The sequence below is a fragment of the Sphaeramia orbicularis genome, chromosome 10 (assembly GCF_902148855.1).
Source record: "Sphaeramia orbicularis chromosome 10, fSphaOr1.1, whole genome shotgun sequence".
Taxonomy (NCBI): Eukaryota; Metazoa; Chordata; class Actinopteri; order Kurtiformes; family Apogonidae; genus Sphaeramia; species Sphaeramia orbicularis.
Genome location: NC_043966.1, coordinates 31,766,828 through 31,794,106, shown reverse-complemented (window position 1 = coordinate 31,794,106; position 27,279 = coordinate 31,766,828). Strand labels below are relative to the sequence as shown.

The 27,279-nt window shown below is 39.4% G+C and overlaps 2 protein-coding genes across 2 annotated transcripts in view; one reads left to right on the top strand and one right to left on the bottom strand.

Annotated features, from left to right (window-relative positions):
- nlgn3a (neuroligin 3a) overlaps positions 1-7,675 on the top strand; it is a 122,188-nt gene extending 114,513 nt beyond the window's left edge. Inside the window, 1 exon segment of the mRNA XM_030145985.1 lies at positions 6,718-7,675. Coding sequence (XP_030001845.1) covers positions 6,718-7,576 — 859 coding nt within the window. The 3' untranslated portion in view covers positions 7,577-7,675.
- A 12,002-nt stretch (positions 7,676-19,677) lies between these two features.
- LOC115427666 (regulator of cell cycle RGCC) lies at positions 19,678-23,741 on the bottom strand. Its single transcript, XM_030146305.1, has 5 exons — positions 23,587-23,741; positions 22,307-22,471; positions 21,580-21,660; positions 20,861-20,923; positions 19,678-20,292 (listed from the first exon to the last, which is right to left on the bottom strand). Exons 1-5 carry the CDS (start codon positions 23,606-23,608, stop codon positions 20,285-20,287), a joined length of 339 nt encoding a protein of 112 aa, XP_030002165.1. The 5' UTR covers positions 23,609-23,741; the 3' UTR covers positions 19,678-20,284.
- Positions 23,742-27,279: the final 3,538 nt, after the last annotated feature.

Genomic DNA, 27,279 nt, shown 5'->3' with positions numbered 1-27,279 from the left:
TCCATCAGTGTCAGTGAAGCATAAAAGCATACAGAGAGTGCACACTGTCAAATCTTCTTAGTGTGTGTGTTTGTGTGTGTGATTGTTAGAGTGTGTGTTTACACTATGAGGCTGTTCTTTCCTGTGAGTTAGGAATGTTTCAGAAGCTGCGGATTTAGTCAGCTTGGAGTTATTTTTCTGGCTGCAACATTTGTTTTCCTATTGACAGGCAAAACTGGCCTGCGTTTCATTGCTATAACAGTTTGTGCAAAACTTTGCCATAAAACCACATGTACACGTTCTTGAACTTATAAAGGAGCTTTAGCATCAGCACAAACATGTCTGCGAACAAAAACTCTAGCAGAACACTTCAGGAAAAAATGAAAAAAAAAAAAAAAACAAATGATGAAGAGCAGAGGAGATCAATCATTATATATCATTAGTGCTATAAATACATTGGTCCATCTTCCTACTCCTTGTGTTTTTTCCTGCTGGTGCTCATTTTCTCCGTTCTGGTTATGAGCTGTACCACATGCTGTGCGAGGCCTTGCTAGGTAGTTAAAGAGCAGAGCGCTGTCGTGTTTATTTTCTTCCTCATTCTATTTCGCTGCTCCTCCACCCCCCAATCTCTCATTATCTCACACACAAAAAAAGAAAGTCTGCTCATGTATTACATTCTCACATGAGCTAAAATATGCACTATTGATTGCTTAGTTTTTACTGACGGCTGCCGACTAAACAAATGTAGATACAAGTAACTACAGTGTGTCTGTAGAGCAGTTTAACAGCCAAAGCTTTGATTTACATCCCAGCTAGTTGATTTTTTTTGTTTTCCTCCCACTTGTCAATCGAACAACCCTCCTCCGTAGGGTTAACGACATGTATACATCAACTGTTACTCCTGCCTGACCTCATTCACTCACTGCTTGAACCTTTTTTTTTCAACCCCAGCTGTCTAGTAGTTACATCACTCGTCCCTCATCCCCCTCCTTGTCCTTTCTCCGGATTATCCCCTACTCCCTTCAGCTTCCTTCATTAGGGCCAACTCAACCTGTACCAGAAGTCTGTGAGTAGTCAGTATTGTATAAAAGCGCAGGCACCTTGTTACTCCATTAAATAGGCACTCACTTGATAGGAGATTTGTAGCCAATATCCTGATTTGCATTAGAGAAGGTAAGGAAGTGGTGTGGCTTGTTAAGGGGCCTGGATGCCATTGATCGGTGTCCATGCTGCACTCTGAATGTAATGAGAGAACGGCAGTGGGAGGAGGAAAAGAGGAAGTGCATTTGCATGTGTACATCCATAAGTAAGTAGCTGTCACGTTTAACAAGCTGGATAAAAACAGAGATAATAATAATGGTAAATAACAATGAGATGTTGTTGACTGGTTGCTTTTGCTTAGAAGAAAGAAGAAGAAAGAGAAAAAAAATAGAAGATGCTGGAGGAAAGAGGACGTTTTGCTTGCTGTCACTCATGTAATCAAACAAATCAATAATGTCCATAGTAAGGAGCTGCCTGAGCTCCGTGTCCTCCAACACTTGTGCACACCCCAAAGTCACAGCGCCTCGCCCTGCATCACTTAGCCTGCTGAACCGAAGGCTGCCATTAAATATGAACCACGCATCACTCAGCCCTCTGCCCCAGCATGCAACCACATGAAGGGTAAAAGAGCACAGCCTGATAATTTGCCCGCTCAGCGCTGAAGTTGCCCCCGACACCTTGCTAAGACAAAGTCTACAAACAGAATTAGATTGAGTAAATTATTAAAAATGTACACAGAATGCAGGAAAGGTGTTGGGAGCCTTCTGTCAGAGTAAAAACGACAAGTAGACGCTTGCTTTGTATCACCTGGTATGTAGATAAACAACTGCAGGGAATGAATTTGTCACACAACCGAAACAATAATAAATAAAACTAACAGGCTTCAACTTTGCATATTTTAGCAGCTTAGTAAAAGGAGCATCAGTGAGTTAATGTGCATTCCTTGTCTTATATAGAGAAGCTATACTCTGCTAAGGATTCAGGGACCTTGAGTGTAGTGAAAATAGATTCTTGTCTTCTGCCTTAGGGCACCTAAACGTGTCTTTTCAGATTCGGTGATGGCTAGGTCTATGATCATTCAAGCGCTTCAAATTACATCAGGATGAAAAGGGGAAGGAGGTACATGGGAAATGAAAAAAAGAGAGAAAATGATATTCATTCTTTCCCTTTATCTACCTTTTACATCAGCGCTTGCAGATAGAGCTTGGAATAGGTAATGAGCATAAGCCCCTGTTCTGCCACATGTGTAGGTATAGAGCTGGGAGTTGTGTAAAATCCAGGTGGCACGACATGTTATAGAAGAGCTGTTTAACGCCAAGAGAGGGCTTTTCTAATATCAGTCTAGAGAGGCTCAGTGTTGTAACTGCACACCATGCACAGCTTTGAATATTGACATGTCTTACGTTCAAGTGCTGCACTTATGTGACTCTAGAGATCATTATATCAGGACAGTTTACACGTATACACACATGTATGTGCACACCAGGTCACAGGTTCTAATGCTGACAGATCTGAGATTACACACATACACACACCCAAACCCCAGTCAATCACAGATACAAACACACAGGAGCACTTAAACACGCTTGGCAGACCAAGGTTATCAGGGGTCAACAGGTCATCCTGAAGGGAGGCTGAGGGGAGGGAGGTGGAGGTGGAGATGAAGGCGATGGTTTATAGTACCACAGCCATATGAACACATCAGAGGAAATCTGAAAGGCCATTAAAACGCCTGCTTTTATGGGTGTAATAATCCCTCTCCTCTGCCTGGGAGTCCAGCCACGGCTCCAATGACCATTCGGATTAAGTGGGAGGTCTGACAGGAGAGAAGCTATCAGCTAATGCAGGGGAGCTCTGAGAGCCCGACAGGCCCACAAACATCACATTATGTTCACACAAGTCACAACGAGGCATTTGCTGTAGAGCTGCACAGATATACTGGGCTCACTTCAGTGTTTTATCACCAGACTGTTAAAATATTTGAACATGAAATGATAAGATGACCACAAGGTATTGAAAGGAGAGCGTCCGCTTTAATTTTGGCACATTAAAATGAATGGGTGAAGTGATAGTGTGGTCTTTGTATTTTTTTTTTCTCAGCTCACCTTCATCTCAGTATTTTTGAAAGGGTCAAGATAATGTTCAATATGTTTAATACTTTTTTTTAATCTTTTATCTTTTTTTTTTTTTTTATCTTTTTACATGTTTAACTTTTACAGCATATTTTCATTTTATTTTGTCCTGACTGTTTTTCTCTGTATTTAAGTGTGACTAGTCTCAGCTGACTTTGCTACCACCACTACCAGACAGCCATTACTAAAAGTCTCTATAAACACTGGAGCTGCACAATATATCATTTGAGCGTTGGCATCGCAATGCATGTGTGCACAATAGTCACATCTCAGGTCCTGCAATGTAGGAGGCAAATGAACTCGATGTGTTCTCGTCTAATTTCAACGTGGGTACCTGACAAACACTGGGTGCATCCATCCACCAATCACAAGTGTTCTTAATCAGTTTGCTGAAGCAGACCATGCCCCTGCACATGAAGGGAGTTGCTGGTAACAACGTTCAAAATGAGCAACGAACAAGAGAAAATCACTGAAAACGAAGACTTGGTACCAAAAAGAAAAGCAACGTCAGTTATTTGGAATTATTTCGGCTACAAGAAGGATGATACTGAAACACCTGTTCTGTGTCGATAGTGCCTTGCACCTGTTGCCACAATGAAAGAAAACACATCTAATTTGTTTGACCATTTACTTCAGCACCAAATAGCTATTATATCCTCCTGAGTATTTTTTTCATATTGCAATATATATATATATTGCAAGGTTAAAAAATCGTAATGTCATTTTTTTTCCAGTATCGTGCAGCCCTAATAAATACACAGAAATGCATTCTTCCTTTAGAGATCATGTCATTGTGCACAATAAACTTTGAAATTTGTCATTTAGTTATTGACAACAGGGGATGAATACAATAATGCCATGTAAAGATCATTAATTTTTAGATTGTGTGTCTTTAACTGACTGATAGAAGTATTGTGTTTGTTCAAGAAGCACTAAAATAAGATTAGCCTGAAACATCTCCAACAGTATATTGTACAAGAAATATTATAGCAGATTATAATATATCTGTATGTGAGGTGACTTCCTGGGTTTTGCTTATAGAAGTCAGAAAGGTGCACCTGCAGAAAAAGCTGCAGTTTTTTTTTAGTTCAGGTGGAAAATGCAGCAGCACTGCACTCAGGAAACATTAAGAAGTGGATCAGTGGATCTGACTACATTGCATCACACAGTACCCAGGATGCTCCAGTACAAATACAGCAGAGTAACCTATAGCCCTCAACACATTGAGTAGGAGAGACTGAGCTCAGATCACTCTCTCTGACTCTACAGCTTAGGGCAGGACATGAAAGCCAGTGTGCAGCCCAAACTTGAGCAGCAGTGGTAGAAATTGTTCAAAGGAATGTAGCCTGTTTACTATTGACTTTGCAACAATTACCCAAGCATATGTGTGTGTAATTAGATAAGGCAGCCAGTTGTTCTCTAATGCGGCAAATCAAATTAACTAAAGATGCCACATTGATTTCTTTGTGTTCCCTAAATTATTCATCTTCACTTGCACTGAACCAGCCAGCCAGCCACCAAAGAGCTTTTCTAACTCCTCTGCACCACTGCTCCCTTGCTCTCTGCTCACACTGATTGTTTTGTGAGATCCATCCAAGTACCTTTTAGATATTTTTACCATCACAATTCAGTAAATTGACCCTCAATACAAGAGAGCATTTGCAGTACCAGGAATTCCCATTAAATGAGATTGCTCTGACCTGTGTCCTAGGCGACATGTGTGTACGTGTGTGTGTATGTGTGTGTATGCATATGGATGTGAGAGAGATGGGAGGAGAGAGGGAGAAAATTTGCTTGCATGTGTATGTATGTGAGAGCATGCACAGGGCTGCTGTGAGAATTCATGAAGCACGCAAGCTGCAGACACCCACGTCTCAGCCTGCTCCATTGACATCCTGTTCTCTGGCATGTTGCGCACAGGGAGATCAATATGACCTTACCTCCACCACCCGCTCTTTTGAAACTTAATTACTGATATTCAGCTACAAAGTCATCATAGTCTGGCTGTCAATATTCATTGGGGATCATTACGGGCCTAATAAAAGAGGTTATTTACGGGCTGCTCTGCTGACACCAGCCTAGGTCCAGGGATACAGCTCCAGCCATCTCAATTTGCTTTAACTCTCTCTCTCTTTCTCTCTCTCTCTCTCTCACCTCTCCCAGAAGCACTGACCTGAAAAAGAAAAATTGACAGCACAGAAACGAACAGGAGAGAGAATGGAGGTTGAATTCTTCTGGCATGGCTTTTAATTCTCTTGGCTGTGTTTGGAGGTTTTCAGCTTGTCCCAAAAATACACTGTAGTTGCCATATCCCTAAATCCCCAACTAAATTTGAACTTTGCTTGCCACTGACATCGCAATCAGACCCACAAAGGGAAAATTCATGACATTTAGAGAAATGTCGTGCAGATCCCTGCCTTCTTACAACAAGGTTTTTACTTCTCTGTTCCAACATCAATTACTATGTTTTCAAGGCTACAGAGCTATTCATCAGGTTCCTCTAAAGAAAGTCATTTCATCAGTAGTAAAAGCAATGTGCCATGTACTGCATCGCTCCCATTTCTTACATTTTACAGCAACAAGGCTACAAAGAGTTGCATGAATGGGGGGGGGGGCTGCTATATGTTAATTCTTTCAATAAATAAATCACTTTACTGTAATTGAAATGGCCGGCGGTCAGATATTGAAGTGGAGGCAAGAACTGAAAAGTGGAACAGTGAACTCTGTAGATAGAAGACGGTACTGCGTCCGTTGTCTTTCCCTCTCTCCATCTATCTCTCTCTCTTTAGCTCTATCACTTTCACAGACTCTCACACATATTCCTTTTGTCTCCTGCTTTCAGTCTCAGACACACAAACATATATCCAAGCGCACACACAGCTCTGCAGTTCCCTCTTAGTATCTTGATTAATATGGTCCACTTTACATCAGTACACTGGATGCCAATGCACACTGTGCTGCCTTCCCTGAGCAATTAGCAGAGGGGCTCCACCAGCGTTAGATTATCAACAACAAGATGCCTCCTGACGCGAGCCCTAAAGCCTGCTGACTTATTCATATGTGTTTACTTTAAAAGCCTCTGCCCTGGTTTTTGTGGGTGGGCTGCATCAGAACTGAATTAAGAACAACATCTGGGGAAAGAGGAGAGGGGAATGAGACAGACAGGCACATTATGCTCACAGGAAGAAGGAGGGACGGGGTCCTGCTACGTGAAGATTATGTGGTAGAAGTCATACTGAGTTTGTTTGGAAAAGTAAATAAAGTAGGTGGGTCATTTAATGAAAAATACACACACCATACATACCAGGATCAATTATTAACTGCAGTCTGTTGTTTGCTGTTGCAGGTTTTGTCTTTCACTGTTTCTGGTTTCACTGAGGTAGATCAATATTCTACAGAGAAAGCTGAACCCCATTCACCGAAAAAATAAGCTGTGTCTGATGTCATTTTGTTATCTTTATAGTATTTTTGCTGGCGTCCTATTCCTGTCTGAAAATGAGAGCATGATTGATGAAATGTGCTGTCACAATCATATTTAACACCCTGTTTTGTCTTTTCTCTGTAGAGATCCAAACAAACCTGTTCCACAAGACACCAAGTTCATCCACACCAAGGCCAACCGTTTTGAAGAGGTGGCCTGGTCCAAGTACAATCCCCAGGACCAGCTGTACCTGCATATCGGCCTGAAGCCACGTGTGCGTGACCACTACCGCGCCACCAAAGTGGCCTTCTGGAAACACCTAGTGCCCCACCTGTACAACCTCCATGACATGTTCCATTACACTTCTACCACCACCAAAGTGCCGCCGCCGGAGACCACTCAGAACACCCTGTCCACCAAGAGGCCCAACGGGAAAACATCCTGGCCGTTTAACACCAAGCGGCCTCCCATGTCTCCAGCCTACAACAGTGAAGATAAAGACTCTTGGACTGACGATGAGGAGACGGGGCCACTGGTGGTGGAGAACCCCAGGGATTACTCCACGGAGCTCAGCGTAACCATCGCTGTGGGAGCCTCGCTGTTGTTCCTCAACGTGCTGGCTTTCGCAGCCCTCTACTACCGCAAGGACAAGCGGCGGCAGGACTCGGGCCATGGGCAGCCTAGCCCACAGCGCCAGACCACCTCGAATGACATTGGTCACCATGCGCCTGAGGAGGAGATCATGTCGCTGCAGATGAATCAGACGCACCACGAGTGCGAGGCGGGGAACAGCAATGAGGGAGCTCTGCGTTTGGCCTCACTGCCCGACTACACCCTCACTCTGCGGCGCTCTCCGGACGACATCCCCCTCATGACCCCCAACACTATCACCATGATCCCCAATTCTCTGGTGGGTATGCCCAACCTGCACCCCTACAACACCTTCACAACTGGCTTCAATTCCACCGGCCTTCCGCACTCCCACTCAACCACCCGCGTATAGCTTTAAGGAGGCCAGGGGCAGCTGGCGCAGGCGGGGGAGGATGAGACGGCGGCGGTGGTGGTGATGGTGGAGGAGGAGCAGGCGGATGAACAAACGAAGGAGAGGATTGTGTTTTATAAATATCACAGGGAGGGGGAGGGCAATGAGGGGGAGGGGAAGGGAAGGGCAGGAGTCGGATTAAAACGTGAAGAGATTTAACCAGACTTTTACTACGAGGAGAGTTGCTGAGAGCTCTCTATGGATGTCAAGTTGTGCAGAGCTGCCAAAATCAAACTGCTTCTCTTCTCCTGATCTGGGAGGAGGTCTTTCTGCAGTGTTTTTTTCTAAAATAATCATTTTAAAAGCCTTTTTAAGCAAACTGAGGAGATATCAACACTTTGTTATGAATTCAAGTTCATAGCAAAAACAAAGAGAAGTGCTTTTTATTTCCCATCCCTTCCTCCTGCGGGAGACACATCTAGAACAATGGCCTCTATGTCAATATTCGCAAATGTTTTTAATTGCTTTTTTTGTTTTGTTTTACTTTCAATGCCTTACAAAGCTTGTTCTTTTTTGTCATTATTTCTATTCCCTGAGACTATTCCAAGTGGAGTGTTACAAGCGGATGAGACTTAAAGATGAGAGACTGAACCAGGATGGGAACCTAGAGGATATGCAGATGTAGAGATTTTCATTTTGGGCAACTCATCTTGTTTTTTTTTCTGTTGTGTACCAACGCAACAGCCACACAAATGGTGTTATCTTTTTTTAGCTCGTATAGAAATGATTTGTCTGGGACAGCTCTTGCCGGGAGATGAGAAGGCAGAGATAAATACTATGTTACTGTGATTGTTTTTGTTAAGAAAAAAGTGCATCTTTTACAGCCAATTTATCTGTTAAGCTATCTGATATTATCTCCACCAAGTGTGCACGTACACATGCTGCTTAGAGCACCCGTGTGTTTGTGTGCATGAGAAAATGATTTCTCGTTCCTTGCGTGTAAGCGTGGTTAAGAGGCTGAGATAAAGGAAGAGACACATTGTCGGAACTTGCAAAAGCAAGACTGGTTAGTGAGTGAGAGAATGAGTGAGTCTATAAATGTGTGTGTGAGCATGTGAACCAGAGAGAGTGTGTGTATGTGTGTGGGTGTGTCTGTGCACCTGTTTTTGTTTGGTTTTGTTTTTTTGGTTTTTTTTTTGTTTGTAGGTTGTATAATGTGGTTTTGGGGGGCGGGTTGGGACTGAGTACTTTCTCATGTTGTTGATTTTGGTTCACCACCAGTAGTGTTTCTGCTGCGTCTCTGGGTGTCTGTCTTTGCGAAATAGCACTTTTGTTATTTTCAAAGTTATATATGTCTAATTTTGCTTAAAGATTACAAAATAAATCTATTATTTTACGTGTAAGAGAAAAAAAATAGCTGAAGATTCAACTGAACTAACAGACATGATTCCATTGACTTTGTAAGAGTTTCTCTTCAAAAGCAGACAGTGGCCTGTTTGCACTGAATAAACCTACATCAGTGCACACTTGTATTTCTTTGAATATATATATAAATATGGGCATACATACATATATGTATAGGGCTTCTATAGAGATATCACTTCCACTTACAAAAAAAAAAACAAAAAAAGAGAAAAAAAATTAAAACACTGTTCAGACTGAAAAGCACCAACACAAATAATTTCTATGTATTGTTGTCGTCATTTGAAACATCCCGAGCCAAGACTGCTCTAGGTGTCTTTGTAAGAGCTCTATATGTATATTTATGTATAAAATATTTAATATTTATTTATGTATACCAGATGCATACATGCTGATTGTGCCATGTGCCAAATTAAAACTGTAAAAAATGAAGAATATAAAGTTTCACTAAACTTTTCTTTCTTCTCTTGATCAAAGTTCTGTTCTTTCCTTGTATGACTTTTTTATTATTTCCATTTTGTATGAGTCAAAAAAGAAATATTCTTGCAGCAAGTGCAAGTCTCCCCCCCAGGACTTCCTCTCTACCTCCCTCCTCCTTCTCCTCCTCCTCCTCCTCCTCCCTCTCTCCTTCTCCCTCTCTCACTGAAACCTTTGAGAAAAACAGGCTAACAGCTTGGGGCCTATCTGCGTGCATAACTCCAGATTTTACTGTAATTCATGCAAAGTAGTGCTGCAGCAATGGGAGATTGTGAAAAGATTGCCTTGATGTAGTCACATTGCATCCTATTATATGTTATTCTAGGGGAGAAAAGTGGAGTTATTGATTCTGCAAGTAAAACTGACAATTTTCATTAAGTTTCTTGGTATATTACAGATTGTCTTCTGCATTATGGTGAAGCGCGGTAATATGACCCAACCAGTGATCCTTGATTAGAGTTGCATTTCTTAGATACTTCATGCACAGAGACCTCACTATTTTTATGAAGTATTCCATTACAACTTCCCCTGGTATTTAATGATTGGAGACGCAGCAGAGCGCGAAGCACAGTCTGGTCAGCTCATCACCGATCCTGCCAGCAGCAGAAAAAGAGAAGGGGTTATTTGAGGGAAATTGCTTGGAGACTGATCTATGTGAGTCATCTTGTTTTTGCTCATCCTGCCTTATATGGGACTCACCTCCTAATCAGCCACCGTCTTCATCTGAGATGCAGCCACTAAGAAAAAAAACACGCATTTGGTTTCTACCTGGAGTCGCCTCATACATACAGAAATATTTAAGAACATCTCTGTGCTTGTGTTTATGTACGGACCTGACTATGCAAATATAGTCAATTTGTTTGTAGCAATAACAGCAGTCACAAGTCATTTTCAACTATAAAACCAACAAATATTCTTGCACTGATAGCATTTTGATGGACAAAATGAATGAAATTTTGTTCCTGGAATATCTCTTAAGACTTGTCAATTTACCTGAAGTCTTTTAAAGCATATTGTACTACTTATCTGAAGTGGCATTCCACCTAGTTTTACCAAGGTTTTGTGATACCTGCTGTAGAAATTCCTGCTACCACTTAAGATAAAGTGGAATAAAAGTGTATATCCATTATGTACACACAGTATTCAAGAGATTCAAGTCAATTGAAGAAATATGTTTTGGTAGATCAGGATAATCCACATGACACTGTTAGTGGAATGTAGTCACATTTAGAGAGTTTAAAAAATAATTAAAAATCAGTCAGAGGAAACTGTTTACACCAAGGTCAGTGAATTATAAGTAGTAACAGGGAAATTGTTTTGGAAGTCACATACTGTTAGAGTCATTCATCTATGTTCTTTCTGTTATAGTTCCACAAATTAAATACCCTTCACCTTCAAATACCAATTACTTTCTTAAAAACATGGCAAAAAGTCAAACCTGAATGGCTAAATATTATGTCATGTGTTTTTTATTATTCGGTTGAATCGAGCCTGTAAGATGGGATATGAATCTCCAAAATAGCCTGTCCTCTTCTGATCTGTCTGCAGCAGTAGGAGGTCAGTTTCCACTGGCTCCACCGCTTACACACACACATACAGTAGTAGCACAGGGCTAAAATTGAACAGTGAAGTTGAGAGAGAACTATCAAAGAGAAAAATGTCATGGGAGGGCAACTTGTTTTTTGCCATGTAATTTTCCCATATGCTGTTAAAGCAGAGCAGATGTCACTGAGTATTGGCAGGGGCAGACCTGGTGGCCTCGGGGACTCCGTTTGGGATACATGGGTCTGTGAAGAGACTCATAATTAAGTGCTGGACCAAAGGGGAAGACCATGGAAAGTGCAGTAGTGTAGTGCAGCAAGAGGAAACAGGGTCAAAGTCCTTCTGCAAGAGAGAAGGCAAGATGAAATTAGTGCAAACTTCCTATGACAAGAATTACCACCAACCGAAAAATGGGACAGTTGTGAGCGAGACACTTTTCCACAGTAGAGATTTGTTTGCAGTTTAGTGAGTGAGTTTGAATGTGACATCATTCAAGGATTGGCTGGAATACCCCGATGGGGTTTGTGACTGCCTCGACAGTGGTGAAGACAAACCCAGCCTAGGAAATGGATGTGCCAAATTACACAGTGCCACCCGCTGGGACAGAGCTGCCGGTGTGTGTGTCCGTGTGTGTGCACATGCACCGTGCGTGCAGATATTGAGAATTTTTTTTTCTACCACAGTGAACACGTTATTACCTATACTTCCTCTCACACTCTCCCTCACCCTCATTTCTATCTTCCTGTGTGTCTTCATCTGCTTTTTTTTTCCTCCTTTCATGCTTTTTTTTTTATCCTCCCTCACACAAAATGCAATCTGAGCTGATGCTCCATCTCTCACAGACGTGACATGCTTATTTTTTTCCACATCTTTCATGTGCCATAATCTGGTCCTCTTGCTCATTTCCAATCATTTAAGGTCTAATTTTCATGAGTTACAGTTTCTCTCTGCTGACTAAGAAGCTAATGAATATTACTTATAGGGAAGCAGAGTAGAACCGGTTACTGAACCAAATCTCTTGTAGTTTAAATGTAAATAGCCTGTTTTTCTCCAAGGAAAAATCATACTGCATTTGTCAAAACATCAATAATCTATTATTTCCAAGTGAAAAACACTCTTGGCAATTTTTTCTACTCACAAAGCATAGACAAATCCCTGACACATTTTTTTAAGCTTTTCTTTTTTGGTGCCATCAAACCCAAGATACTGTAACACATTTTTTGCCATGAAACCAGAACTGAAATCAGCAGAACCAGTGGTCTATGAGCCCAGATACATCATGATAAATCTTTGTTATCTCAGTGTCATTGTACAGATTACTAAAGATGCTCTGTTACTTCTATGTCCATAGAATGTATTTATAATCGCGCCAACTGAAGTAATCAAAATAAAATATCTATTCTTTCTGTATCTTATTGTGATTCTCATGAATATAGAACATAACATCCATTTTCTGTGGGCGTGAGACCAAGAGGTTTTTGTCCTGATAATACTGTTTTGTATATTTTTCACCCCTACACAATGATTATAGACATTGCAATCAAAGGAAGCATCTCTGTAAGTGTTGTATTTGTGGACTCCTTCCCTGCAAAATCACACTGCTTTTGCTTTAAAGGATAAGGCTGGCATATTTTATCTTTTCTATTACTATCAACAAATCCCAGTAACAGACCCAAACCACCAGTGAGTTTATCGCGCTAACAAGTACTGTGTGTGTAGCCATGGCCAAATGTAGCTTATTCCTCTGCGCCATTCAAAACATGGTCATCCAAAAACTATTAAAAACACAGAGATGAGAGCCAAACAAGAGCCACTCTGGTGACATATTCCTTAATTACAATAAAGTTGGTTGAAGTTGCAGGATTGTTTCAGTAGAAACTACCCAAAGGCGTTGCAATTTTATGGGTTTTTAACGGTTTTTGGATGACAGTGGAGTTCTGTGGAACAGAGGCACAAGCCACTGGCTGTGACTATGCCGACAGTACTTGTTAGCTAAGTAAATGTATTGTTAGTTTACTGATTTATTGGTAAATAAAAAGACAAAATAACATCAGCATGGTCCTTTAAAAGCAGCTGTGGGTCCGACATAATGTAGCAGCCCTGTAACTGTGGAACAACCTCAAGTGTAATGTACTGTTCAGCAGTAAAAGGGGCTGGTTTGGGTTTTATGGAGGTCCAGTAAAGAACAGAAGCAGCCTATAGTTCATCTAGTACAAGCAGTCCCACCTGCCCCCGGCCTAAAGCTTCCTGTCGACTACATAATGATCTGCCCTCTGTAAGATGGATGGCCTGGAGATACCACTAAGGCTGCTGAGACTAAAGCCTCCCAGTGTGTGTGAGGGAAGCAACAACACCAGGCAACAAGCAGATTCTAAACCTCTGCAGAGTATCTGGCCTGTATCCTGTCCAGTAAACCCCGTTAGTACAACATGCCGCTTGACAGCTAATTTTTCTACATGTTGGACCAGTTCTGATGGTGGGAAGGGAACAGTGCTATCATGGCAACCTCTACAATGGTTCTTTTCCTCTCCAAGCAGCCCTCTCCATTCACAGCATTATCTTGCAGATTCAGAGCTGTTTTGCAAAGTCGGCCCTGGCCAGCTGAGGCCAAGCCGGCGCTATCTCACAGTTGCATCAGCTAGAGTTCACCATCAGATGGCAGTCCACTAATGCCTTTCTCAGATGTGGGTTACTGGAGGCAGGGGAAGGTTGCGTCAGTAGACCTTTGGTGTCTGAAGTCACCGGCCTGTGTTGCTGCGGTACGCACTACAGAGACTCCCAGAGGAAAATTCCGAAAGTATCTTATCGCTTAGATCACATTACAATGATGTTCAGTGGCACCAATTTGATCTTTAGTGCTAATCCAGGCTACCAGGCTTTTCACAGATCTTTGAGATCAAATGCACAGTGAGTTTGACTTCAATATCGGCGCTTTCCCAAACACTTTTTTTTTTCTATGAAATACTAAAAACATCCAGCCTTTGAGACCCAGGAGGTTGACACATTCATTTGGCTGTGATGTCTAAATGTTACTTATATGTGGTAAACCTGGAATATATTCCCATTCATTTAAGCTTTTAAGCCAAATATCACTATTATCTGTTCAATATTTAAATGAGTGGCTGATGAACAAAACTCTTATGAAAGAAGTAATACATTTTCGGATGTGATCCCAATTAAAACTTCCCCATATTTCAGGTTGTAAGACTGTGCATCTGCCACAAATGACATAAATGCAAACACAAACTTGACACTTACACTGTCAGAAATTATTATACAATGGCATTAAGATGTCAGTTGCTTCATTAAATACACTTTTGGAACTATTTTCAGTTTATATAGGTAACATGGCCACTGCAGGCAACACCAAAGGCGTTTCTCTCTGAGGAGCTTAGAAATTGTACAAATTTGTCTCTATCCGCTCCACTGCATCTACCAACACTGAGGAACCGTTTTCACAGCTGTAAACATGCATTGAGTCTGTCTTTGGTGACTGACAGCTCACCAGCTTTAGTACATTACAGGAAAGACTCTGTTTTTCTTGCCCACTAGGTAGCCCATGGCATTTGCTAAAACTATGTTCACTGTCACTTCCATTCATGCATCCACATCTGCTCAAGGGCTGATTCAACTCCACTGATTTTTTCAGCAGTGTTCAATAACATAACCAGCTTTATGATCTGATATTTGAAGAAATTTTGGTGCCATTCATGATTTACAAATGGAGTTAAAACACTATTTAAGCTCTTTGATGCATTGTATGATGTTTCACTTTAGTTTCGATGATGAATTCAAGTAAACTGCCTGTCTGGATTTTAAAGAGGAAGGGTGAAGTGGCGTCAAGAAATCCCCAGTCAGCAGTGATGTAATGGCTCATTTGAAGACCAGGGAAGGCTGGATGAGTCACATTCCTCAGGAATGAAGTTCCCTGAAAGGAATTACACTGGTTTCCCGTCCCATGCAGCACAATGAGGACTGTGGGAGTCAGAGAACAAAACAGGAAATGACATGGGCTGTAGAGGCAGCTTTGGAATTACGCAACAGCAACCATGAAAAACCAAATAAGTCATTATCATGTTACCATTACACTAATGAGCTTAAAATGAGTTGGTTTTTACTGAAAACTGAATTTTAGTTCTGTTTAACCCACAGATTCAAACTCCACTTCAGGTTATTTATGTTGTTGATGCTCATAAATAACTGTTTACAGAGACAAAAGAGATGGAATGAAATCAAATTAAGGTAAAGGAAAAACATTATCGTTTGAGTTATAGTTATTATGACACCAAAAACTAAACTATTGCTCAAGTGATGTAGGAGCAAAGACATCCAGTTAAACACCCAGTGGGGGATTCACCCCTTATTGCTCAATCTGCAACAAAATTTAATGCCTTCATACCTGCTCTTCCACCAAGAATAATTTTCATTACTTCCCCCAAGGAGGTTAAGTTTCTGTCATCAATTGTCAGTCATACAGTAGGCTTACGCAAAAACCACTTCATGAAAATACTTGCAGTGGTTTTTGTGTAATCCTGCTGAATGACAGATAACTGGTGATGGAAACCTTAACTCCTCAGTGCAAGTAATGAAATTTAGTATAAATGACATAACAGGGTATTACAGTTGCAACATTTCAGGCCACATTACTCTCATATTGGGTCATAATATAAACATACAAACCATAAATTATATGTTACAGTAAATAAATAGCTTCTCGCACATCTTGCTACTTCAAGGTCACATGAAACATACGAGAAGCCATAAAATATTATGTTACTGTATTTACGGCTTCTCACACGCCTCACATGACCTTGAGGTGGGGTTGCAGGTGAATGTTACTTTTGTGGGTTTTGCAAGAACAACAACAACATTGATCTGAGTCCTTGATTCAGAATGAAGCACCGGTCTCAGTTATGTAAGACTGTGTGTTCTGGACTGCTGAGTCGGGGTGTGTGTGCGTTAACTAATTCCTTGGGAGAGTGTTGTTAGCTTGGACCATTTGGGGAGCTCTCAGGGGAGAGGCGTTGCTCGGTCTCTCATCAGGCAGATGACAACACACTGCGTGCCCGGCATGCTGTACTCATCTTGGCCATGATAGCCTCACTGCACAGGCCATATCTCTGCTTCATTGACTCATTGTCTGATAATAACAAGTGTCTCCTCTATGCTATACTCAATTACATCTTCATTAGTTTCCAAACTAACTTAAAACAAACCAGCATTGTGTGTAGAGATTTTAAGTCTATGTGACATTTATTAGCAGATGCTGGAGTCTATAGGTGGAGGTTGTAAGGGTAAAACAAGATATTTATTAAGTCTTCATCTCGTAAGACCATTCATTGTCTCATCATAACATCAATTCATTTTAATTTATCAGCTAATGAATTCAGTTCATTCATCATTTACTCTGTCTGTTATCTAAACAACGCGACTGGCTGACATATTGGCCTTCTACTTCAGTCTGCTGCCAATCAAACACCAGCCTCATAGTAATTAGCGGGTAAACAATGGGGAGGTGTTCCCATAAGACAAACTGATATATTGCATCAGATCCCACTGAAGAGCAATCTAATAAAAATCATGCAGGATAATTAGCTGCTAGTGACTTTTCTTGTACAGTGAAATGACACCGTAGATTACAGCAGGTAAGTGGGTCAGAGATGTCAAGCACCAACACCGATACAGAGGCACAGAGCAGAAATGTAGTCTTACAATAACTGACACAACACAGGAAAAACAAAGTGAAAGCTGAATACTAATCTAAGCCCTTTCGGTTTTATGTGTACCTGAACATCACATTTCCTTTATTCACTTCTTCTCCTTCAGTCTCCTCTAAAAACAGGATGTGCCCTTGGTTTGAGAGGGAAGTTCCATCATGTTGAAAGCCAACTTTGTTTGTTACTATCCTGAACAGCTGTGCCCTCAATCAGTCATCCTAGCATTACCCTAACTGGAACAGACAACACAGGAGAAGCAGGTTACTCTATACTACCCTTGTGTATTCGTCTATTGTTTAAACACTCTTATTGTCCCGTATGGTCTTTTTTCTCTTCCCATCATTCCTCTTTACATTATACTGTGTCACATTCAAAGTTCATTTGCTCTCTCTACTACATTACCCCTTGGTCCCCATTCTACTGCCAGCTCCCAGTCAGCAGGGTTAAATAGTTGGCTAGAGTTCAGAGCACAGCTTGAACTTTCTGAACAAAGTGTCCTTTAATGAGACATAAACAGACTGCAGGCAGTATCGGTCCTCCTTCCTTTGGCTTCTATCACTGACATCAAGTCAAAAAGCAGGTCGGCTCAAGTAGTCTGTCTTAAACACGTCACCTATAGGACCTAGTTTAGGGTTATGGGTGACAGACCGCATCAACCAACTGTTTCAAACTATTTTAACCCGTAAAGACCTAGTCATACTTTTATGCAAGTTCCCAATTATATTATCTATTTAACCTTTCTTTATAACCATTTTTATAATACTATCTTCTATGTTTTGCATTTTCTCAGTGAAAATCATGTGTTTTCCTGTATTTTGTTGAGTGATCATGTATATGTTCATAAAAGCTCATAAAAATAAATTTAAAGGTTATTAGAACTGAAGGAAAAGTGACTTTTAAAGCAAATTATATCATTAACTGAACTATTTCTAACCAATGTTATTTGTCAAACTACATGGGTTTTACTGGTGAATCAATGTTCCAGAAGACGACTGTGTTTCCACGTTCATTACAGAGCCTTTGAACATCCAAATGGGTCATATCTGATGACCATGAAAAGATGACAAACTGTATTTTACACCAATTATTTACATGTATTGGTAGGATTAGTGGATCAACAGGTATTAAACTGTTGGGTACTTCTATGAAACTGGTCCCTAAAAGCTGGACCAAGGGGCTAAAAATTCAGACCACATGCAGACTAATGTTACGAAGCACGTTTGGAAGCACTTTGGGTCTGTTTTAAAAATAAATATTACTGAGATAAAAGAGAAACTATTTTTCAGATAAAACAAATTTTTATATTATTTTTATACAAAGATTTGCATGTAACATGGTAAAAAGGACACGAAAATTATGCACTACTATTTTTTTGAGTATCTTTTTATTCTCTCACAGGTACATTTTGGGAGTTGAAGTAAATATGTAAGGCAGAGTGTTTCACAAAAATGACCGCTGTAGAAAAATCATTTGCGATTTATATGCGTTTAACTGGGCATGTTCTACATGTAATGCAAGTGGACACGATAGGTTACACACGAAACCTGGAATGAGACTGATGATTCATGAAAAACCTGCATGTCCGCATTAGAAAAACCATTAGGATCCTCAAATTTAGCACAGTGTCTTTATTTATAGCGGTATATAAGACCATTTCAAGCCATGTTTTCCAGATCAAATGCACTGACTCCTAGGTAGCTTTTCCTGTCCCAATTTTGGTCCTATTTTTGGCCCCAATATTTTATTAAAAATTCATTAATTTAGGGATGGCTCAGAGCAAGAGTGTAATATTTTTACATTTATTTGAGGTCATAATTAGGTACATCCTGGGGGAAAATATATCTAAATTTCTCTTTTATTACTGGGTCTAAAAAGCTGGCAAAATGCCAGGTACTAAAATCAACCCAGTTTCATGGAAGCACCCAGTTCAGATCAGTAGAGTAATTTTATTCGATGGTGGAAGTTTGGGTCTTTATGGGTTAAAGCAAGGATCATGATATCTCAATCAAATACTGTTCCCTAACTTCTCTGTTTCCATGAGGACAAAACTTATTTTTCTCTCAAGGATCCATGTAACTGAACCTTGGCCTTATTTATGCTTATAGTAAATATTGGAGACTGCTTTTTATTCTTCCTCTTCTAGCCTGATCCTCAACACAAACCTAGCATCCAAAGTGTTTTCCTCAGCAGAATAAAAATATTTTGTGCATAGTTCAGCTGGATTATACTGCTGATGTCACTCAAATCACACAAGTCAACAGTTAAAAAAAGTCCCACTTTAAAACCACAAGCCTTGTTTCTCTAAACTGTGTTACTTTGGCAACAGGGAGGAGACACCTGCAGACCTACATGCATGATACATGGTAGACCCGATACTGCCTTGGAATGGACAAACTGGTATTTTACAGGCAACTCAAACAAAAGGGAGCTATTTCCTTCCTACAGTTCAAAGCTTGGATTTGTGGTAATAAGCTATAAAAGAGTCGACGCTGTAGTGTACAATTACATGTCTAGATGAGCATTGTTTTTCAGAGCACAAACTGACGCACTTCCCTTTTAAGCTGTCTGCGCTTAGTGTCTGAGCTAAATTTGTGGGTTTCCTGATTCTGTGGCAGAAGTGAAACTCAAAGCATAACGAGAACAGGCATACAGGAAGCACAGGTACAAACAAAGAAGAATGGGTGAAAGGCTCCTGAGACATGTAGTGTGACACTAGCAACAGTCAATTTAGCGAATGGTGAAGGTGTGAGCATAGTGAATGTAATTTGTTGTCAGTACTGTCAGGAGTATTTTTGTCTTCTTCTTCTTTTTTTTTTTTAAACTCAGGAGCTTTGTGTTTGTAGAATCAGATGTAGCACTGAGGCCATCACAGTCTCTCCTTTACTCTGGAAACATCACAATTAAATTTAGTTTTAATGTTTCAGAAACATGGCAAAAACAAAAAAAAAATTAAGACAGAGTGTATACAGTCAAATATTAGCTTTATTTATAGATGCATTCATCTGTACAACACTTTCTCCATATAAAAAATAATATTAACAACTGTACATTGAAACCATCAGCATAAAAATCACATTAGATATTACACAGCAGATCTCAACCCAATGAGCCATCTGTGATTTAATTCAAGACAAAGATCAGCCTCTTTAAAATAAATGCATGGCGCTGAGGATTTAAGGCCCTTTACTGACAAAGTACTCGTGGGAATTTTAAATGTGCTATAAACACACTTTCTATACTCCAGGCAGCACTTTGTCATCCACTCAGACAGATGGAAGCTTTGTCCAGTTTCGGGAATGTGTCGCCTAAGTTGGATCTGATGCTGCGGGGACACCATCTTGCCAGGTAGGCGAGGCGTTGCTGCCAGGGTTCTGTGGGTTCGCTTGCATTTTGGAATGGAATGCCCTTTTAATTTGTGATGTTAACCTTTTCCCCTAAAGTAGCCAGGGGACCATTTGCTCCCTCAGATCTGTTCTGCTGTAGATCGGTTTGTCTGCTCTGCAGTAGCCAGCATTGTTGCCCCCGGCCTGCCCCCCCTCCCTCCCTCTCGTGGCTCGCTTTGCATCTCTGTTCACATCTCTGGGAGAGAAAAAGAGAGAGAAGTACAAAAGCTCAGAAGCCAGAATAGGAGCAAAGTCACACCGGCATATTAACGCAAACATGCACAGACTAATAAGTGAGCAGAGCCTTGTAAAGATACAGAGGGAGTTACAATTAATTTGTAACATTAATTCTCTGAGCTGCAAGACCAGTGATAGCAGCAGATGTATGCTTTGTCTTTGTGGTTTGTGTGTGTACGTGTCTTCTACGGCCTCTGAAACACCACTGCTTTAGTGCTGATAGCGGGATCATGATGCTCATGTAGTCAAGTATGCTATTATCACTAAAGGGTGTGTAGATAGTCCACCTGAGTCTCTAGACATGGCATTTACACACAAGAGGTGCTCAGAGATAAACGGTAGGAGGGTGGTACAGGATAGAAACAAGTTGACTACTTAGTGCTGTGTCTTTCAGTGTGTAACAAACATGCACTCAGTCAGCATCTCTGCCACTTCTACACAAACAGCCTGTTCACTTGTCAGCTTAAGTGCAAAAGGAATAAAGAAAAGATTGAGTGATAGGGAGTATAATTCTCTTAAATACGCACCAGCAAGCTCCCGATCCAGCATGTCGATAAAACTCTCAAGTTCCCTTGTGTCTCCCAGCTTGGCTGAAGAAAGAGGACAGAAAGAAAAGGAATTTAAGAAAGTATAGAAAAAAAACCCTGGAATGGAACATTTTTGTGGAGAAGTGCAGCTCAGTTCAGTGGAATTTCCTTTGGAACAGCTGAAAATGTAAGTCCCAGAATTACATATGCACTACACTCCTTTGGACTAGAAAAAACATTTTAAGACTATTTTCTTCAAACTGAGATGAGGCTGATCTTCAACGGTAAATCTCTGACAGCTTGATGGATCCCACCAGGATGAGTGTTGTAAATATTTTAAGGTATTCTGTATAAACAAACGGCACCTCCTGGTCACATTCTTGTTTTTTTATCCTATGAGATTTAAAGGCGCTTTGTGCATCTGCATGCGACAAAATGAAGCAGCACTCAGTCATTTGCACACACCTGAGCCAATCTCCACACTTCACAACAGCACAAATAACCCCTGCTGAAGAATCTGAAAAGGCTGGGGAGGGGATGAGATGTCACAGTCACAGTCTTAGTGGCAGGGGCTTTGTTGTGCAAAAACAAAAGAGCCTCCAAGCCTAATGTAAAAAGGTTTTGTGTGGCTGTGATAGCGATCAGAGCATAAGTGATAGTGATCACTGTAAGAACGTGGGCTATCTGGATGGAGATAGGCTGACAGAAGCCTCCAGTACCTTTTGGTGCCAGCGTTATGCCTGCTGTGTGAAGCTCCTCCTCGCTGGTGTTCAAACTGTTTCCCAAAGAAGCTTCACTGCCTGGAGGAAAAGGGAGGCGAGGAGGGAATGAGCCGCAATAATAAACAGAAGACAACCACTAAGGCCAGTTCGTGCAAATGATCCACAACAACAATGACAACCATCTAACACAGAGCAGGCCTCGCACATAATCATAATAATATGCAATAAAATGGAGGTAAATGCCTGTTCAGTGTTAGCGGCTCCCAAGTGTCATCTTTTGAAAGCGCCTTGCCTGTTGAAACATTAGGGGGGCCAAAACACTTTTAATAATAATGACACATGGGAGCAGCAAAACAGTCTTTCTTCTTTTATCTCATAACCATCTACAAACACAAAACAGGAGCAACAAAAAAGAAGACAATTACAAAAGATGGGTTATCCATAATTGTAGTTCATTCCAGTGCACAGTTATTGTCATGAGCAAAACAGGCTCTTTAATGTAAGTATTCAGAGATGTGTCCTTGTGTACAACTAATTTTATGCAAATTAAAAGTGTCAAGTCGGAGTTGTTTGAGCTGATAAAGGGACTCCACTACTACCCATGGGGATTCCAAATGATTCACGTACCAACAAATGATGCGCTAAATAATGTCACTTTACCACAATAATCAAACATACTTGTAATCACAGTAACAGTGGTGTAAGGTGAACATTTTTAACTTACTGTAATCAGAATCTTCAACCCCACTGTCGTCCCCCTGTCCCGTGCGGGTTTTGGCCTCCTCCAGGATGTTCTGGTAGGCATCAGGTTTACTGTGAGAAGGAGCCTTAAGCTCCTCCACTACATCCTGGAACTCCTGCAGCAACTCGCCCAGTTCCAGTTCCAAGTCTGTGGAAAATGTGACAATGGTTTGGGAAAAAAAACAAGAATTTCAGGATTGGCTGAAGATCTTTAAATTCCCTTAAAAACATACAGTTCATCCCAGTTCAAATAATAGCTCTAATCAAAGTCAGGACATTTAGAATACAATAAAAATGATCCTGTACATTTTTGTTAGTGTGAATGAAACTAAAAGCTGAAGCCACGGCATGCGGGGAAAGTCAGGAGCTGCATCAGATAACCAGATGCATGAAAGATAAACCTAACAGCCCATAAGGCGTATAAACCACCTTACAACCTGTAAAACACCTGGTCTGTAAACTATGATACAAAATATTACATCTCACATCTGAAATTTTTATCTATGGGCTGCAATAAAACATTTTAAACCATTCCTTGGGTAAATGCCCCATCATAAAGTCATAGATGCAGTACAGTGTAGAGGTTTGACACAGAACAACCCTTCTGTATTTCTTACAAAGACAATTTTATTACGCTGACATGATTATTTTTTAGCTTTACGGCAGCTTAACAGCACCCCATGGGGTATGTAGTTATGGAAGTTACAAAATATAAGAAATATAAATTAAGCATTCATGTCCATTTGTATTTTTAAGAAATGGTTAGTACAAGTGACAACGAAGAAACTTATACTTAAAGAGCTTTTTAGTTTTAATCTTCGTTTACTATTTAATGTTTCTTTAATTCAGTTTCTATTTAATTATTTGGATTTTTTTTTTAGATTTCTGTCTTTGGAGCTGCTGTAATATGAAGTTTCTCTACTGTGTGAGTAATAAAGTTTATGTTACATTTTCATTTTTAATTTTATATTAAATAACTAATGAATAAAGCTATTTAGATGTGTAGCCTGTGATAGTAAGAGGTAAAGACATACAATTTAAGTATTACAGGCTATATGATGTACAAATATAGAAAAGCACTGGTCATCTAATTATTTTTCTAAACTATATATTATACCATTAACATGTTAAGAGCTCATGTTAAAAGTCGATGTAAAATGTAACAGCCCATTTGAAAGCGTTCTAGTTATTTCTTCCAGGCCTGTGATCCTATAATTTGATCCTGTTTTAAAACCTAATGGTTGAAGTGGTCGTTGGACTCACCTGTGGTAATGTGTGAGGACATGCTGGAGCAGTAAAAACACACACCAGGCTGCAGACTGTCTGCGGATGAGACCGGGTTCAGAACTAACGGGCATGTGCGGACGTTTATTATAAAGCCCTCCACACCCGAGCGAGCCGAGCCGAGCCGAGCCAGCCAATCAGGTCTCAGCAAAGCCACATCGGTCTACTGTAACTGGAAAAAAAAAAAAAAAAACAAAACAGACCGGAAAGTTTAACAGAAAAACCACACGCAAAAGTGGTTGGAAAGAAAAAAAACACCCATTACGCAACTCAGGCTCAGACAGTGTTTCCCATGCTTTCAAATAAGAGAAATTTTTGTGAAGGCTTCAAAAGTTAATCTCCCCCTTAAGTATTCATAAAAGGTTTATCCGTTTTCTTAAAGATAAAAGCTGCTGCTGGCTGCAAATCGACTTTACATAAGAACTAAGTCCCGTCTTGAGTTGGAGAAAAGCTTTGTTGGTAACATTAAACACAAGTGATGATCATCGTCATGTCTGCGCTCTAGTACAAGTTAAACTTACTTGAAAAGGCTGCACTTAAACAGAAAAACATCAGTCAAAATGCTCACAATGACTTGTATTACTTTGCACCTACAGCAGAGGTCCCTCAAGAGCAAGTCCTGGAGCTTTCTTGACCTTATGTAACTTTATTAGAACACTTAGCAAATTTCATCTGTCTTTTTTTTTTTTTTTTTTTTTCTTTAAGTGGCCATTAAAATACCCTTAAAATAAATTACTATTTCATGCGCCATAGAACATTGTTCCATTTTTTTTTTTTTTAACAAAATCTTTAACCATAAAAAGACTGTTTGCTTCACAAGACACAAATGATCATATTTGTGATTTGCATTTGCTTTACTTTGTTTTTGGCCAAAAATAATAAAATCCAGTCCACCTCTGACCCCGCCTCCCCCTCCTTTTTTCATGTTTGGTCCAGGTGGCAGAACTTCCATCAAAAAAGTAAAACTACATTTTATTGGTGTGTCAATGGGGAAAAAAGTCTAATGTTATCATTAAAAAATATTTTTTAAACGTAAAAGATGGCTTGCACTTTTTGCATCAATCTTGCATGAAATCATAAAATCTATTGTGAGTAGAAGATTGATTTATTGATTGATTGATTGATTGTGCATTGTTATGTTTTAGGGTCTGCATGTATGTTTGGTATTATATTTTATTTATTTATTTATTTATTTTTACACACCCTCAAATCCCTGATGACACCCCTTGGTACAGTGGTGGCCAAAATGATAAGAACACTTGTCATATTTAACCCATAAAGACCCAAACAGCCACCAGTAACCAAAAGCATCTGCTGATGTAAAATATTTAATAACTGCTGATTCAATTGTTCAATCAATACATGTAAATAATTGGTGTAAAATGCAGTTTCTCAGCTTTATAATCATCATTAGATATGACCCATTTGAACGTTCAGAGGCTCCGTAGTGAATGTGGAAACACCGTCATCTTCTACAGCATTGATTCACCAGTAAAACCCATGGAGTTGGATCAATGACAGTGTTTATGTTTATGTTTATGTTTACGCATTTGGCAGACGCTTTTTTCCAAAGCGACTTACAGGGGGAAACCAATTAAATCACTCAATCAATCAAATTTTATTTATATAGCGCCAGATCACAAAAAAGTTATCTCTTGACATTTTATATATAGAGTTGGTCAAAACCAGACTCTAAGTCAATTTACAGAAACCCAACAGAATCAGTGGATGGACACACTTGGTTTATGTTCAGTTAATGATATATTTGTTGACAAAGTCTTTTTTTTTTTTTCCAGTTTTCTCTGTTTGTGATATAATAGCCCTCAAATTTAATCTGAGATTTTATGAACATCTACCCGATCAGTGAATTAAAAAAGGAATATACATGATTTTCACTGAAAAAAATGCAAAATATAGAGGATAATATTATAATAAATGGTGATAAATCACTTAGATTAAATATAGAGAAAAAATAACTTGGGAACTGCTACCAAAGTAGCACTGGGTCTTTATGGGTTAAAGGGTTTCATCTTTTTTCTTTTTTTTTTAATGGCCATCAAAATATCCATAAAATGAATGAAATGTCCACAAAGTCCTCATTATGCTCTATAGACCATAGAACAGAGCCATCATAAGGAGAATTAGGTCATTTTCCTTGCAAAAAACTCTGACACAGTCAATGTCACACAGTCATTTTTCTTCAGAAACCAAATTCCACGTCATTGTGAGGTTTGATCATGGTTGAACTGATGATGATGATGGTGAGTCTCAGGACACAGCTGTGTGATTCTGTTGAGTGTACAAGGTCTATCCTGTTCATTATGCAAATATTAATGTTAAAAGTGGGTAAAACAGTAGCACTCATTTCATCTCACCAGTTATCTGAATGTTTCATGAACATTATGACCATGTTTACGAGGCAAAGAACTCAATATTTTCAAATATTTCAGGTGTTCTAATAATATTGGCCACCACTGTATAAAGAACGGATTTTGTCATTCTGATATATGAGGACCAAAACATTTGCATATCTGTGGGTTTCTCCTGTTTGATGATAATTTTTTTATTTTATTTTATTTTATTTTATTTTATTTTATTTTATTTCATTTTATTTTATTTATTTATTTTATTTATTTTATTGTATTTTATTTTATTTATTTTTTTTTGGGGGGGGGTTATAATAATAATAATAATAATAATAATAATAATAATAATAATAATAATAAAAATAATAATAATAATAATAATAATAATAATAATAATAATAATAATAATAATAATAAAAAATAATAAAAATAATAATAATAATGTTTTGTTTTTTTGTTTTTTTACCTCCTGAGATGACTAATTTATATTACGTGAGGCTTGGAGTAATGTCAATTGTACATGATTTAGGCAAAAGAGTTAGGATAAGATAAGTGTTAACATCTCCCACTTCTTAAATTGAGTATTTCTTTTGTATTATGATTTAAATTTCTTTTTCATTTTGTCTGTTTTTCTGGGGATCATGTGCTTTTATTGGTGTTTGAGTGATGTTTTTTATATCTCCAGAATAAAACATACATTCATTCATTCATTCATTCATTCATTCTTTCTTTCTTTCTTTCTTTCTTTCTTTCATTCATTCTTCGTTCATTCGTTCATTCATTCACTGAAGTAGGCCTGCACTGAAACATACAGTCTACCAGAGGTTTCATGTGAAGATGATACTTTTATCAAGCTCACTCAACATTGAGACTCTGGACCAGTATCAGATGGGGCTTTTCACCAACTGCAGAGCCTTCATTTAAACAGTAAACACAGAGATGCCAAAATCTAAAAAGATTCACAAGTAACAACCTTCCAATTCACTTAAAATATTTTTCCAATGCCAATTCTGAACAGACAAAGTGAATATTGTCATGACCACTAAGTCTGCAATATACTTTTTTAACTGCACTTAAATAAAGGTCTATTACCAGAGATAATAAACTCTATTATTGATAACATTTGGTAAATTCTAGATGCCTTTTGGAACTGGGAACAAAATTAGACTGTATGAAAAATCTAGCAGGAGCAAAATCAGAGAGTTAAGCATTAGGACTTTTTCACTCATGTGACATGTGCCAATAGATAGGTGTGGAAGCACTTTGGCAAAGTATTCCTAATCTGTCAGCATAAACTCATCACCCT